Source organism: Gobius niger (assembly GCF_951799975.1).
Source record: "Gobius niger genome assembly, chromosome: 18".
NCBI classification, from domain to species: domain Eukaryota; kingdom Metazoa; phylum Chordata; class Actinopteri; order Gobiiformes; family Gobiidae; genus Gobius; species Gobius niger.
The window spans coordinates 22,922,559-22,936,582 of NC_136869.1; the positions used below are offsets into that span (position 1 = coordinate 22,922,559).

Consider the following 14,024-nt stretch of genomic DNA (forward strand, 5'->3'; position numbering starts at 1 on the left):
TTATAACTGCATCGTGAAGTAACTTCACTTATTGTTGTTTATTTATATTACGGTAAAGTATGTGCGGAGAGAGGGGGCGGAGTTAACTGAATCGAAGCGTTGTGTCTTCCGGGTTTGAAAAATACCTCCAGATAACACTTGTATTTATCACAAAAATGAGTGCTCCATAGTGGTAGAGGTACAATCATTCATATAAATGCCTATACTTAACTTTGGAATGGCTAAAATAGCATGATATAAATATCATAAAAATATCATAAAATATCATTAAATATCATTTTTTGGTCCTGTTTTGTTTTTGATGACGGCACACTGCCAGTTGAACAAAACACCGACAAGCTAATTTTGTCCTTAACATTTACACAGGACAAACCCACCAGAGACAGTTGAAGGAGGCTTCAACAGGTGCATTCTTCACAAAAACACTGGTGAACAGCAGTGAAACATCATTTGATGGTTAAAGTAGGCTCTTTGCACAAAGGTTTGCAGGTTTAATTGTGGAATCTGCACATACTTCTTGTTACTGCGCTCCTGTTCTCCTCTCCTTTCCCCCCATCCTGTCCTGAAACATGCTTTACACCCGGGGGACTTTTAATTGGCCTTTAGTAAATATGTAGAAGCTTATGTTGTAGATGTGTCTTAAAGCTTAACACAAATCCAGGGTGTGTAATGCAATTCGAGCTGAGAACTCACTGAATCAAACTCCTGTGATATGAACAGTTATGGTAAATGTGTTTCAAATATTGCATTGAACATTTTGTGCCACTGGAGGGCAGCGTCTTCTCAGTGCTGTGTTTACAGTTTCTCCCAGTCCTTTGGCACATGTCTCTGACTGATGTATAACTACAACCTTCACATCCTTTAGTCCTTTCCTCATCGTATTCAGGCATTTCAAGCAAAAAAGACAGTCATCCAGTCACATAAAGCAGTTCTTGTAAATGCATTTGGAACTTTCCTGCGCGCTGGAGAGAATGTCACGTCCAACTTTGATCATAGTGTGATATTTCTAACTTCCAGTCTCTTTTTGTGAAGTTTATTTGAAGAGGACAATTCATACACGAGTCAATTCAAAATGCTTCACAATTGCATAAAATGAAATAAAACATCAATACAAATATGAATTAATCACAGTAAAAAGCAAGGAGTGCAGATTGTGCTGGAGTAGTTTTCTCTCCCACCAGCAGGAGGCATTGTAGTTGTTATGTGTTATGTTTAATTGTTAACGGCAATAGAGTTAGTAAACAGCACATGTTGAAATATGGCAGAGAGCAGAATCCACTTCTGATGTGATCGACGTTCCTCCTTCTTGGAAAAAAGCATTGCTGTTTCACTCTGGCTATTTGAAGTCAATAAAAGGACGTCACACCGGTCAGTTGTCGAGGAGTTTATGTAACGGCATAGCTGTGTCTGAGTCACACTGAGGGCAGAATACAGATAAAATACTTTCAGTTGTGATACAAGAACTGTTTTCAGCCTGGATTTGAACATTGTCAGAGTTGAGGCCTGTCTCACATCCTCGTGAAGACTGTTCCAGATGTTAGCTTTAGCCTCAGCGTGTTTAGTCCTGACTCGAGGAACCACCAGGAGACCCCTCCCTGAAGTTCTCAGGGCCCGAGACGGTTCACCCAACTGCAGGGGCGGACTGGCCATATGTCCATTCTGGAAGAGCACAGAAGGGCCACTGGCTCTAGGGCCACCGGTCCCGCCTTAACCGAGCTCTACCCGAATCTAAAAGCTAAAAAGAAAAGCATCAAAATAGCGACAAAAAAGATGATGGATGAAAAGAAAACAAAAATGTGCCGGAAAAGCAACAAAAAAAGTGACAAAGAATGTGATGAAAAGTCAACAAAAACACGACAACAAAGCGACGAAAAAAGCCCACAAAAAAACGTGACAAAAACACAACAAAAAGCCCACAAAAAACGTGACAAAAACACAACAAAAAGCCCACAAAAAACGTGACAAAAACACAACAAAAAGCCCACAAAAAATGTGACAAAAACACAACAAAAAGTTCACAAAAAACGTGACAAAAACACAACAAAAAGCCCACAAAAAACGTGACAAAAACACAACAAAAAGTTCACAAAAAACGTGACAAAAACACAACAAAAAGTTCACAAAAAACGTGACAAAAACACAACAAAAAGTCCACAAAAAACGTGACAAAAACACAACAAAAAGCCCACAAAAAACGTGACAAAAACACAACAAAAAGCCCACAAAAAACGTGACAAAAACACAACAAAAAGCCCACAAAAAACGTGACAAAAACACAACAAAAAGTTCACAAAAACGTGACAAAAACACAACAAAAAGCCCACAAAAAACGTGACAAAAACACAAAAAGCCCACAAAAACGTGATAAAAACACAACAAAAAGCCCACAAAAAACGTGACAAAAACACAACAAAAAGCCCACAAAAACCTGACAAAAACACAACAAAAAGCCCACAAAAACCTGACAAAAACACAACAAAAAGCCCACAAAAACCTGACAAAAACACAACAAAAAGCCCACAAAAACCTGACAAAAACACAACAAAAAGCCACAAAAAAGTAATGAAAAAACAACAAAATTATGACCAAAAATGCGGCGACTTGACAAAAAAGTTACAATCACTTTTGTAGGTCTCAGCTTTCAAATGAGGTGTTGACACTGTTGCTCTCCAGTCGAGAAGCTTTTAGATTTGGGTAAAGCCAAACTGGAGAAAATTCGCTCCGTTAAGCCGGGTGGTAAGTGCACATTTACGCTAACGTGGGCCAGGCTGGTCAGAGTCTAGGGCTGTTTTTCAATCCCAGTCCGCCCCTGCCCGGCTGTAAGAGGTGTACTTTGGTGCTAAACCATGAAAAGACTTGAAGTTCTATTGTCTGAGCGACTTGAGGCAAGTGCAGAGACCGGAGCACTGGACTAATATGGTCGTATTTCCTGGTTCTGGATGTTCTGCAGCTCTAACAGCTCGTTTAGAGAGGCCAGTGAGCAGGCGTTACAGTCGTCCAACCTGCTGGAGACAAATGCATGGATAAGTCTCTCTAAGTCTGGTTTTGACACTATTCCTCTGATCTTAATGTTTTTCAGATGGTAAAAAGCTGCTGATGTTATTGCTCTGACACCAGGGAGTCAAGATTAAATACATATATGTACGTTTAGAGTTTTACAATGGTTTGACTGATCGTCTGCAACACTCACAAAACCTGGAGTGTTCCACAGTGTGTCTTTGCTAGTAATGTATTACGCCTCGAGCTCGTACAGTCAGAGGTAAGACGGCGGCAGAGCGTGGACGGCATGGAAAGTGCAGATAGGAGAAAGGCCACGGCTCTATTTCCAGCTGTGCGGCGTATACGAGGGTCCTCCTAATCTCCCCGGGCACTACTGAAATAGAGTGACAAGCCCTGTCCACACATACTGAGCCCTATGGAGCGAGGGGGACTGCTTAGGGAGCCTACAGTGGCATTAGGGCCCTTCACGCTGTGCTATTTAACAATCAAATATAATCGATCTTTTATCACACGCCTTTGACAAGATATCAGTCACATTATCGCAGGAGGACACATTTAAGGTACTTTTAAAGTGCATTAAATGATGAATTCTTTTCACTTTGTACAACATTCAGGTGTGTGTACTTTCTACTCCACAACATTTCTAACAGGAAAGTCAAAAGTATTTTGGACTGTTTAGTTTCACCGACACCTCTTTGTGACACACTGCAGGTCAGTCGACAGCACAATTCTTCATAAAAAAACGACGCACACCTTTCTGTGACAAATGCTTTTACTTTCCATTTGGACCGTACCTTTGAAAATGAATACTTGTATAATGTTACTTAAAGGCGCTTTACCTGATTTTTATTTCTTTGTGTAGGGAAACATACGGTAATTAGATTCGATTAGATTTTATTGTCTACCGAGGTAGAAATTAATTTGTCGTAAAAGTAGAACTTGGTGACAAAATAAGCCTGTTAGGTGCATTCTGCATTGTTTATGATGTGTTGATGTGTATGGTCAAACCAAATGGTCAATATTCAATATGCCATTTTGAGACCAAAGGACGACTGTGATGCTAAAAAATACCTATTTCCTCAGATTTTTATCAAATATATATATTTAGTCCAAATCTGATGAAAAGGGAAGTTCTTGTGAACTTCATACAGGGGGACCCTGTGACTTCAGATCAGGATTTTGTCATGGCCACTTCAAAACATTGACTTTGTTTTCCTTAAGCCACTTTGTAACCAGTTTATATAATAATATTAATATTTCCACATAGTGTTCTGTCTTCCCCCTCCTGGAACCGCCACCTTAACGTGGTGGAGGGGTTTGAGCACCGGAATGATCCTGGGGGCTCTGTTGTCGGGGGCTTCGTGCCCCTGGTAGGGTCTCCCATGGCAAACAGGTCCTGGGTGACGGGTCAGACAAAGAGCGGTTCAGAAGCCCCTTATGAGAGACCAACAGGCCCGGTTTGAACCATGAGGCCGTCCTTCTGTGGACCCACCACCTGCAGGAGGAGCCATAAGGGGCTGGTGCAATGTGATTTGGGCAGCTCCAACAGCTGCCCCCACGACCTGGCAACGGAAAAGTGGAAGGAAATGGATGGATGGATGGATGTTCTTTCTTCATCTTCACCAGGTTTTTTGCATTTGTTCTTGGGTTAATATTCACATTTCAGACACAGCACGTTCATCTCTGGGACACAGAACCCGCCTTCTTTCTGATCTGTATGATGACTGGTTATTTCCATCATTCTTTGAACCAATGAACCTGAACTTTCAAGTGTCTTGAAATTGAACCCAAGTAATAGCAGTAATCAAAGCGGCTACTTTGAAGAATCTATTTCACTTTTTTTTTTTGTTTAAACACAATTCCATATATAGAGAAATGCCTTCAGTGGTAATCCAATGTAAATAGTCTTGAAATGAAAGAAAAACCAATACAGAAAAAAGCATTCCTTTTGACCGGTGCTGTATGTATATATACCAAGCAGACTTAGTTGACCCTTACGACCTTTTTCAACAACAAAACGGTATCATGTAGTCAGCGTGCGGCAGATATAGCTCAGGTCAAGGATGGTCTTTGTTTAAACACACACAGGTGAACGTGGAAAGCAACAGGTGGCCGGTCGCTTTCTTTCTTAAGGCTGCGGTTGGCCCAAGGACACTTCGCTGAGTGCCCAGTGTCTGCTTCGGTCCCGGGGGGGTTTTGTTTAGAAGGAGACAGTGACTGAGATGCCTGACATTCTGTGCCACTGAACTCAAGCAAACTTCAAGGAACGGCCTGATGAGAAGGTACGTTTTTCTCTATGCCACATCATCTAAGCATTACGGTACATTTTGAAAGTGCGTATGACATGTTTTCTCATAGAAGCCGTCGGCCAGAGCAATAAAGTGTAATCAATAATTGCTATCTAAATATGCTACTGCTGGGAACGGCAGTGGGTGAGGTTTGAAACGAGGCTGAAAGCTTCAACTGTTACAGCCTAATCCCTGGGTGTCAGATGCACATAACCAACACCAATTTTCAAAAGTGATTAACTCTTCATCATGGCAGCTGCTATCCACAGAGATATATTAGGCACCACGTGAATACTGTACACACTGCCATGGGCTTATAATATTTAGATTTTTTTGGTATGCAATTGCTAATAGCTCATAGCCAAATGAAAGCAGAAACTGAAATACTGAAACTTCAAACCCCTTGACCACAGGAACACATGCCCATGAATGGCTTCACTTCATAAAGTCCACAATCCATTCCAAAGACTTCACCCAGAGGCGCTGGTAGCTCAGTAGGTAGAGTTCTCAGACGTTCTGTATCGCCTCTAATTTTGGCGTTCTGAGATCGAAATCCGCTCGCACATGAGTGAAGAAAGACGCACTGGGTTTATGTACAATCGGAAGTCTTTTGTGGAAATCTTGTGTCAAACCCAGAACATGGCAGCAGGAAAGAGTCTTAACCGCTGGACCACACAGGGGCTCGCTGATGGACTTGTTATTTTGGAAGTTCACAATTCGTCTTGAGGAGATTAAGACCCAGTATTGGAGGAGACAGTAGCTCAGTTGGTAGAACACTCGATTATAAGTTCTGCATCTTCTGTAATGTAAGTGTTCTGAGTTCAATTCCCACCAGCACTCCACTGAAGATGGTATTTAAAGATGAGGTTAGGTTAAGTTATTAGCTTTCATGGTTAATGTTAGAGTGATTAATTGGTGTTGGTGGCAGTTTAGCTCAGGGAGTACGAGGCTTGGCGGGGAAGGCGTCAGTACTGGGTTCAAGCCCGCGCTCAACCCAGACACTGGATGATCTGGACCAGGACCCACACAGTGTGGACTGCACTCACCTCCCTGCATCTGTGGGTCCAGACCAGGATCCACACTGCACCCAAGAGCCTCCCTGCGACTGCGGACACAGGTGCCCTACCGTCCACAGGCACACAACAAATGAAAGTAGAGTTTTGGTGAGTTTTTTTTTTTATTCACAATTACCTAATTATCATCACAAAAATCCCCCCACTGCCTCAGGCTGGACTCAAACCTAAAGACAGAATGATAGTTAGTCGTTGGTCGTTCCTTCTGAAGATCTTATAGTATTATACAGTGATCTTATGACCCAGGTGGGAGTTGAGGCTTACAGAAGAAGAACTTTATTCATATAGCGCCTATGTAAATGCCCTGCAACTTAAAGGGACTATATGGAGTTTAAACATTTTAAAACTAAGTATTTTCCTCCCCCTACATGTTCCAGCCATGTCCTAATGTGTAGAATGAGCTCAGACCTGTTCACCACAACTGCCTCTAAAATCCTGCACTGTCACTCAGAAAGTGCCGTCATGCAGGAGCTTAATATAGAAGCTGCTGTTACACGTAAGACCTGAGGGGGCAGTAGTGAGTATACAATTACCAACTTGCATCTGGTCTCTGTAACTACTGGACCACAGAATCACAAGGGGACTGTAATGAGTTATCAATGATCATCGTGAACTTTATGAATGTCTTCATTTCATTCTGCAAATATTGTTTACATATAAAGAAGTTCAGTCGTAGGACACAGTAGCTCAGTCGGTAGAGCTCTAGATTTCTAGACCTGTGTCACTTGTTTAAAGGTTCTGTGGGTGCAAGCTCCCTCCCTCCACCTGCAGGTGCAGCCCGGGGTGAACACAGTGCTCAAGCCACAGTTTTGTGAGCTTTTTTCTATCATTATGAAAATATAACAAAAAATATTTCTATCCAAAGGACAACACTCAGGCAAGACTCGAACCCACACGCCTACGGGCAGAAAATAAACTTTTGTAAGCCCTGAAACTTAATCATTGAATAGCGCTCACTGCTATTATATTTCTTATTCATGTACTGATGTTTGTTTTTAAGCCCCCCTCTTAAACGAGAATTTGTTACAATTTATTTAATGTTCCCTGCAGTGTCTCACCTTAATTTCCAAATGAACTTTGACATTTGCAAAGCTGAAGCTAATAAAGTGACTTTTTCTGCATCGGAATGAACCAAAAAAGTAACTGGACGTAAAACGTGAACAATGACGATAGCAATGTTAGACTCCTAGCTCCTGAATGAATGACTACGTGATTAGCACATCTTCTCACAGCATGAAGCTTGACACCAAACTACTCCTTGGCTGTGTGAGTTTGTAGACTCAATATAGCCCTCCAGCTAGGTACTCCTGACCAGTGGCCTCAGGACCCCTTGGTGTACGGTCTGGTTACCTACTGCCCCTGATAGGTTACCTCCCGTCACGTGAGTCGAAATCGATCAAGCGCTGAGAACAATGTGCAATGACAGAATGTGAAAATATCCCCAAACATGTCCTCAAAGTCACACCCACTCCGACCTCTTCTCTTCTTCATTTGGCAAACCGGTACTTAGCTCCACCAACGCGGCCTGACCCGCTCTTTTGCTACACATCGCTGTTGCCGTGGGAACGTCTCTTACCGGAGGGGGTACATCTCCCGATACATCGCGTCGCGGAGGGGGCGGCGGTTTGAGCCGACTGCGCTTGCTAACGCAGATCGACCTCGGCGTCCCCGGCGGACACAGAGCGACGTCACTTCCCTGTCTCTCCAGGAGCTCCTCCTGATTGGCCGAATATCCGTTGTTCCCGTTGCTGTTGCTCATCAGGATTCCCGGCGAGCACGGGCGAGACTCGGCGCCTCTGTTGGAGCTTTTGCTTCCGTGACGCTTGCGGAAATGCTCGACGTCCGCCGCGTTGGGCTCTTTCGCTTTCGTAGCAACGGCAGCCGCCACGCAGTCTTCGTCGTGAGTCCTCTCCAGAACCTGCTTCCTCTTGACCTTTTCCCTCACGGAACGCTTGATGGTGCAAAAGAAATCCACAACGTTCAGAAGAATGGACAACGCCCCGACGCCTAGCATGAAGTTCAGCATCACCGTCTTTTCCGTCGGCCTCGATATGTAGCAGTCGACTTGGGTGGTGCAAGGCGTGTGCTGGCACAAAAACCGCCTCGGGATGTAGAACCCGAAGAGGTAGTAGTGCGCCGCGCCGAATCCCGCCTCCAACAACGTCCGACAGAGGAGCTGCAGGAAGTACGCGCCCGTGAAGTTCGTGTTCAGCTGTCGGACGTCGAACCCGTTGGGCTTTTGGAGGTCCACGTGGAGCGCGTTGGCGGCGTTGTGGGCCACGTAGATGATGAAGACGGTGACGGGGAGGCAGAGGGTGACGAGCTGGACCAGCCAGAAGCGGAACAGGGAGATGGGAGAGAACATGTCGTAGCACACGTTAGCGCAGCCCGGCTGGATGGTGTTGCAGACGAAGCGGTCCTGCTCGTCCTGGTACAGGGGGAAACCGGCGAAGAGGAGGAGGAAGATGCGGAGGAAGAGCATCACGATCAGCCAGGCTTTACCTACAACAAGAGAAGTCTCTTCAATTTGACTGGTACTATTTGAGTATTGTACAGTTCAATGTGTATAACAGGAAAATATATCAGACATTGTTGTACAAAAATTCAATATCAAGCCCGGATTTAGATTGCTTCAATTTCAACTTCATTTCTTCCTGATCAGACCAAGTTTAGTTTGCTAGTTTGAGGACATTTCTCAGGTCATCTCACTTGAAACAAGAACGTAAAACTGCCAATGGGACAAGAACAGTTTTCTCATCCCATTGGCAAAGAAATGAACCTGAAATAAACAAGAGGGTCTAAACGCAGCCGATGGAGAGTCATGTGATCAGTGGAGCTCCAGTTCTCCACAGGAAATGACATCACCTCCGCAACATTTATAAATTAATCTCAATAAAATGCCTTCAGTAAACCACAGTCCTTAAGGTTAGGATTAGGATTAGGTTTAGGGCTAGGGCTAGTTTGGATTAGTTTAAGTTTAAATTGTCCTGTGGAGATGACATCATTTCCTGTGGAGAAGTCCATTGTTTATGAGCCCCTCCATCAGACCCTTCTCGAAATAAAGACACAATGTCTAGAATTGAGTCAGAAACATCTCAAAAGTGAGATAATCTAGGTCAAATCCCCAAATTAAATTTTAACTAGTCAAAACATCTCAAATTGAGATTATTATGCTTAATTTTAGACATTTACAGTAAACCAATCTCGATATACATTTTATGGAGTGCATTTGTTTGCTTAGGGCTGTTTCAAAGCTAGGCATTCTCACCATTATTTTTCCTGAAATTAAAATGGAATGAAACTTGCTTTGTCCTCCTCCTGCACTACAGTGAATTGTAAAAGTAGACATTTACTGAAAAATGATCATTTATGCTGGCTCTGGTAAGAGGGTTCCCAGTTATTAATTAGTGTTGGTCCCAGACAGAGAGTGCGTCACGGTGTAGAATCACAGTAGTTAGGTTTGCAATTCCTTGATGGTCCTGTAGATGGGATATATATATATATATATATATATATATTATATATATATATATATATATATATATATATATATATATATATATATATATATATATATAATATATTATATATATATAACCACCAATAAACAATGCCAAAACTATAGAATTGTATCTGTAGTTTGACATTCATTGTTTATTTTGGCCCAGAGGTGGCTGGGACAATTGACCTAATTGTTTCTACTTTGAAAACACCAAGATATAGTTGTGTTTATTTTACAAAAGTTCCTATGGGGACAATAAAGTATACAAACAAACAAACAAAATGACCAACCAACATCAGAAAAAAAGCCTACATGTATTTGTTTTTTTGTAACAATTGCTTTTGTGTTCAGGCCAAAAAATCACTTTGAGTGGGATTTCATTTTACCACCAATATTTAATTCTTTTTGTCTGGCAAGTTCAAGTCACGTGAAGATCAAATGTAGAATCTTACAAAAAAGAAATAATATAATAAAACATAAAATAAAATAATATTTTCAAAATATGGTGGTTCAACAGGTTCAACCCATTGGCTCCATTTCCTTAATGTTATTTTTGTGAGTTCCTGCGAGTGCTGGCCTGGTTTGTTGTGTGATAATTAATGTGAAAGTCGCCTGTTTTGTATTTCTGATAGCTCAAGCTTCTTGAAAAAAGTGTCAAAATAGTGAAAAAATGAGACGAAGTAAATGAGGACGAAAAAGCAACAAACAGGTGACAAAAAAGTGATGAAAAAGGAACAAATCAATTACAAAAAAGCACCAAAAATACAACACAAAAAGTGACGACAGCATGAGGAAAAATCTTAGATCAGTTTTAATCGTCTTAGCTTTCAAATGAGGCGTCACCCTGACCTATAGGCTGTAAACTCCAGCCAGAAGCTTTTAGACTTGGGTAAAGCTGAACTGGAGAGAATGTTCTCGGTTAAGGCGGGGGGTAGGAGGTTATTATAAAGGAAAGCACATTTCCATGAAGCCTTACCCGTCATGGTGATGCTCTGGTTGACTGTGATGAAGATGACCTCTGACACACTCGATCCCACCATACTGGCTCCAGTTAAACACAAAGCCTAACTTTTAGGCCTTTCTTAAAAATCCACTCAGTGTAGTATGATAATGTCCAGTTAGTCCGGTCTGAGTAACAACATCCCCCTGTGAAATATCCTCCATTTGAGTAAGAAGAGTTCCCAGGGGAGAAGCTCGAAGTGTGTCTCTCTCCTCTGTCCGCGGCTGCAGAACAACTGAGCGTCCTGAGACAACAGAAGACACGAGCGAGGCCCATTGTGGAGCTATTCTTAACCCACTCGGAGAGGCACGTCGCCCTCCTGGCATTGCGCGGATATTTCAGTGCCGGCCGGGTGTCCTTGCAGGAGAACAACAAGCCTCCTGGCCCACCCGAAGGCTAACTCAGGGGGGAAATGTCAACTTGTTACAGCAGGGCTTGCAGTAATCTGTGGTTTAAATATGATTTAACATGTGCAGTATCAATGCTCCACTCTTTTCCCAATGCAAAACACTCATCAATGCTTCAAAGTTTCATTTTCTTTTATTGTTCAACAGTATTTTCTCATAAATTGCTTTTGAACTGAACATTTTTTGTAGAGTAAACATGTACAAAGAGTTTGGCAAAGTAGGAACAAGTTTGATCCGATGCAACAGATGAGGCTAAAAGAGATGACACAGCACATTATTTTAGACAGAACGCCACACTCGACTGAGGAAGAAATGTAGGAGTGCCACCGTTCTGGGATGTTGGCTACTTCTGGTCTCACACACAATAAATACAATTTACAATCGCGGCGCTGTTGCAGTTAGTCTTTGCACTCATTCTTGGAATTTCTGACAAACCAAAAACGCACTGATCCATTTAGACAAAACAATAACGCTGTGGGAACGAGAGGAAGAGATATAGATCACTATTAAGGCATTGACAATTTTGAATGAAGTTTATCAGAGCACATTCAGGGGAGTGGCAAAAGTATTGGAATTAAAAGCACAGCTCAGTTTTGGAGAAGCAGACAGGAGCCTATAATTCACTTTATAAAAGGGGCCAGGACAAACAAGGAGAGAACCCGTTCAGAGAATCAGTTAATCAGTGCTGCACTATAACCCGGCGTGTAAGCCACTCCTACTTTCAGTTCAGAAGCCGGAGAGTCTTGGACAAGTTTGGTGTTGATCCAATAACTGAGTGCTTGAACCTCACATTTGCAAAGCAGAAATCGTCTCAAATTCCTCTCAGTGATGAATGCTCTCCTTAGTGCTCCACCCACTGATTCTGCAGTTTTGTTTTTAACTGATGTGAGCCGCCATGTTTGTTTTGATATTCACCTTATTCGTGTGGGTGCCACCATGAATTGTGCCCGCCCCTTTTCTCCTATCAGTTAACATGGGGCTGGAGAAGTCCAGATAAAATCAGTTACTACACGGCCACGCAGAGAAACACTGCAGTGTTGACATGTTGGTGCAAATGAACATTGGACGTTTTGCAAAAATCAATCGACTAAACATCAGATTTGAGCGGAGAATATTCTCCCTCGTTCTCCGTTTGAATGAACGGGCTTCGCGCTCGACCGAAAGTGTCACAATGGAAGTGCCGAGAGACGAGGCAAAAAGTGTCAAAAGTGGGCGGGGCGGAACAAGGTGAATATTCAGATCAGACTTATTCAATATTATTAAAGTTGATTTTGAATGTCACCAAACGATAATCACAGGTTATGAAACAACACAAGAAAATGGGTTCAATGTAACAAAAAACTTGCACATACTGGTATGGTCCATGGCAGTGGTTCTCAACTGGTGGGTCGTGAGCCTTTCCCAGAAAACATTTCTTTTAAAGACAGAAAAAGTATATAGAATCACTGGTAAAGTTGGTTACCTTTTTATAATCATTTATTACTCATTTAAAGCTTATTCAACAACATTTCATGAGGAGAAGACAATATATTTTACATTATATTTTACAAAGTCATGTTTGGGTCGCGGCTCGTCCTCCCAGGGGGATTCTGGGTCCAGTTGTGAACCACTGATCTATGGAACAACATTCACAAAGAGTCTTTCTATCCACTAGCCTCCGGTTTACTTCTCCAAGTGCTCTGGGACACAATACGGACCATGATTGTCTACACGTTGACACTGGACTTTTTATAGAAACTGTGGTCTTACCAAAAACAGAAAGAAAAAAAAAAAAAGCAAACAAAATGGTCGTTTCTTTCACCAAATGAAACACATGTAAAGCATTGCAACTAAAGTGGCGTCTCCCATTCACACTCTTCACACTGCTATACAATAAAAACTATTATAAATATTTCAACAGCGTTTCCTTCTACAGTAAGACATCAACATTTACACTTTTTTTTTTCTTCTTTTGTTTACAGTCCATTTTGTACAACTCTATCGCGACATTTACAAGCCCTGAAGAATCATGCCGTAAGATTTTATGAACTGGAAGAACTTTATAAAAATGTTACAAAAACCCCCAAAGTGTTGATTGATCTATTCCTCCAAACCAGAACGGGGAGAATTCTTCCAGGCACCATGGGTCGGGACAATGGCAGTGAACAAGAACAGCTTTCTCCCGTCGCCTCCGTCTCCTTCCACCAGAAATAGTCCCTTTTGCGGCGCGTGTATTGCTTCGTTTATGTGAAAAATAGTGTTCCTTTCCCAAAATACTAAAACGTGCGGAGCGCTGACATGGCAGTGAATGGTCCGAGTCGTTCTCTGGTTTGGGAACGCACACATATATATAAGACACAAACATGATTTAATGGGTTTAAGAAGGGCCCATACTCCTCTACTTAATCCTATGTAATAATGTTTAAGTCTGACTCTGATAACGTCCAATATTCTCTTTACTCTTTTGCAGATTTTGTGACAATAGAAAAAGAAACCATTTGAGTATCAGACATGCGTAACATAATCAAAATAATCAAAAGTGGTCTGAAAAAACTGTCCAAAACGTATCAAGACTTTCGGGAATCACAGGAATGCACAGTCTTTGAGTCTATTGTTACGTTTTTGTTTATTTTCACATTTTAATCTCCCGGCTGGACGTCCGTTGGCGTCCGGAGCGGTTCGCCTACGTTTTGGTTCAGTGCAAAAGCAGTCAATGAGCTCCCCCCTCCCCTGCGCACGGGCCGGGACGGGTCTCTCCGCGGGCCGCTCCTGCCG

The 14,024-nt window shown here is 42.3% G+C and overlaps 1 protein-coding gene across 1 annotated transcript; it reads right to left on the reverse strand.

The window, feature by feature from the left end:
* Window positions 1–7,816: 7,816 nt before the first annotated feature.
* On the reverse strand, window positions 7,817–11,205 carry LOC306978025 (gap junction delta-4 protein-like). Its single transcript, XM_079576483.1, has 2 exons — window positions 10,840–11,205; window positions 7,817–8,863 (listed from the first exon to the last, which is right to left on the reverse strand). The coding sequence occupies exons 1-2, from the start codon at window positions 10,901–10,903 to the stop codon at window positions 7,821–7,823; spliced, it is 1,107 nt and encodes a 368-aa protein (XP_079432609.1). The 5' UTR covers window positions 10,904–11,205; the 3' UTR covers window positions 7,817–7,820.
* Window positions 11,206–14,024: the final 2,819 nt, after the last annotated feature.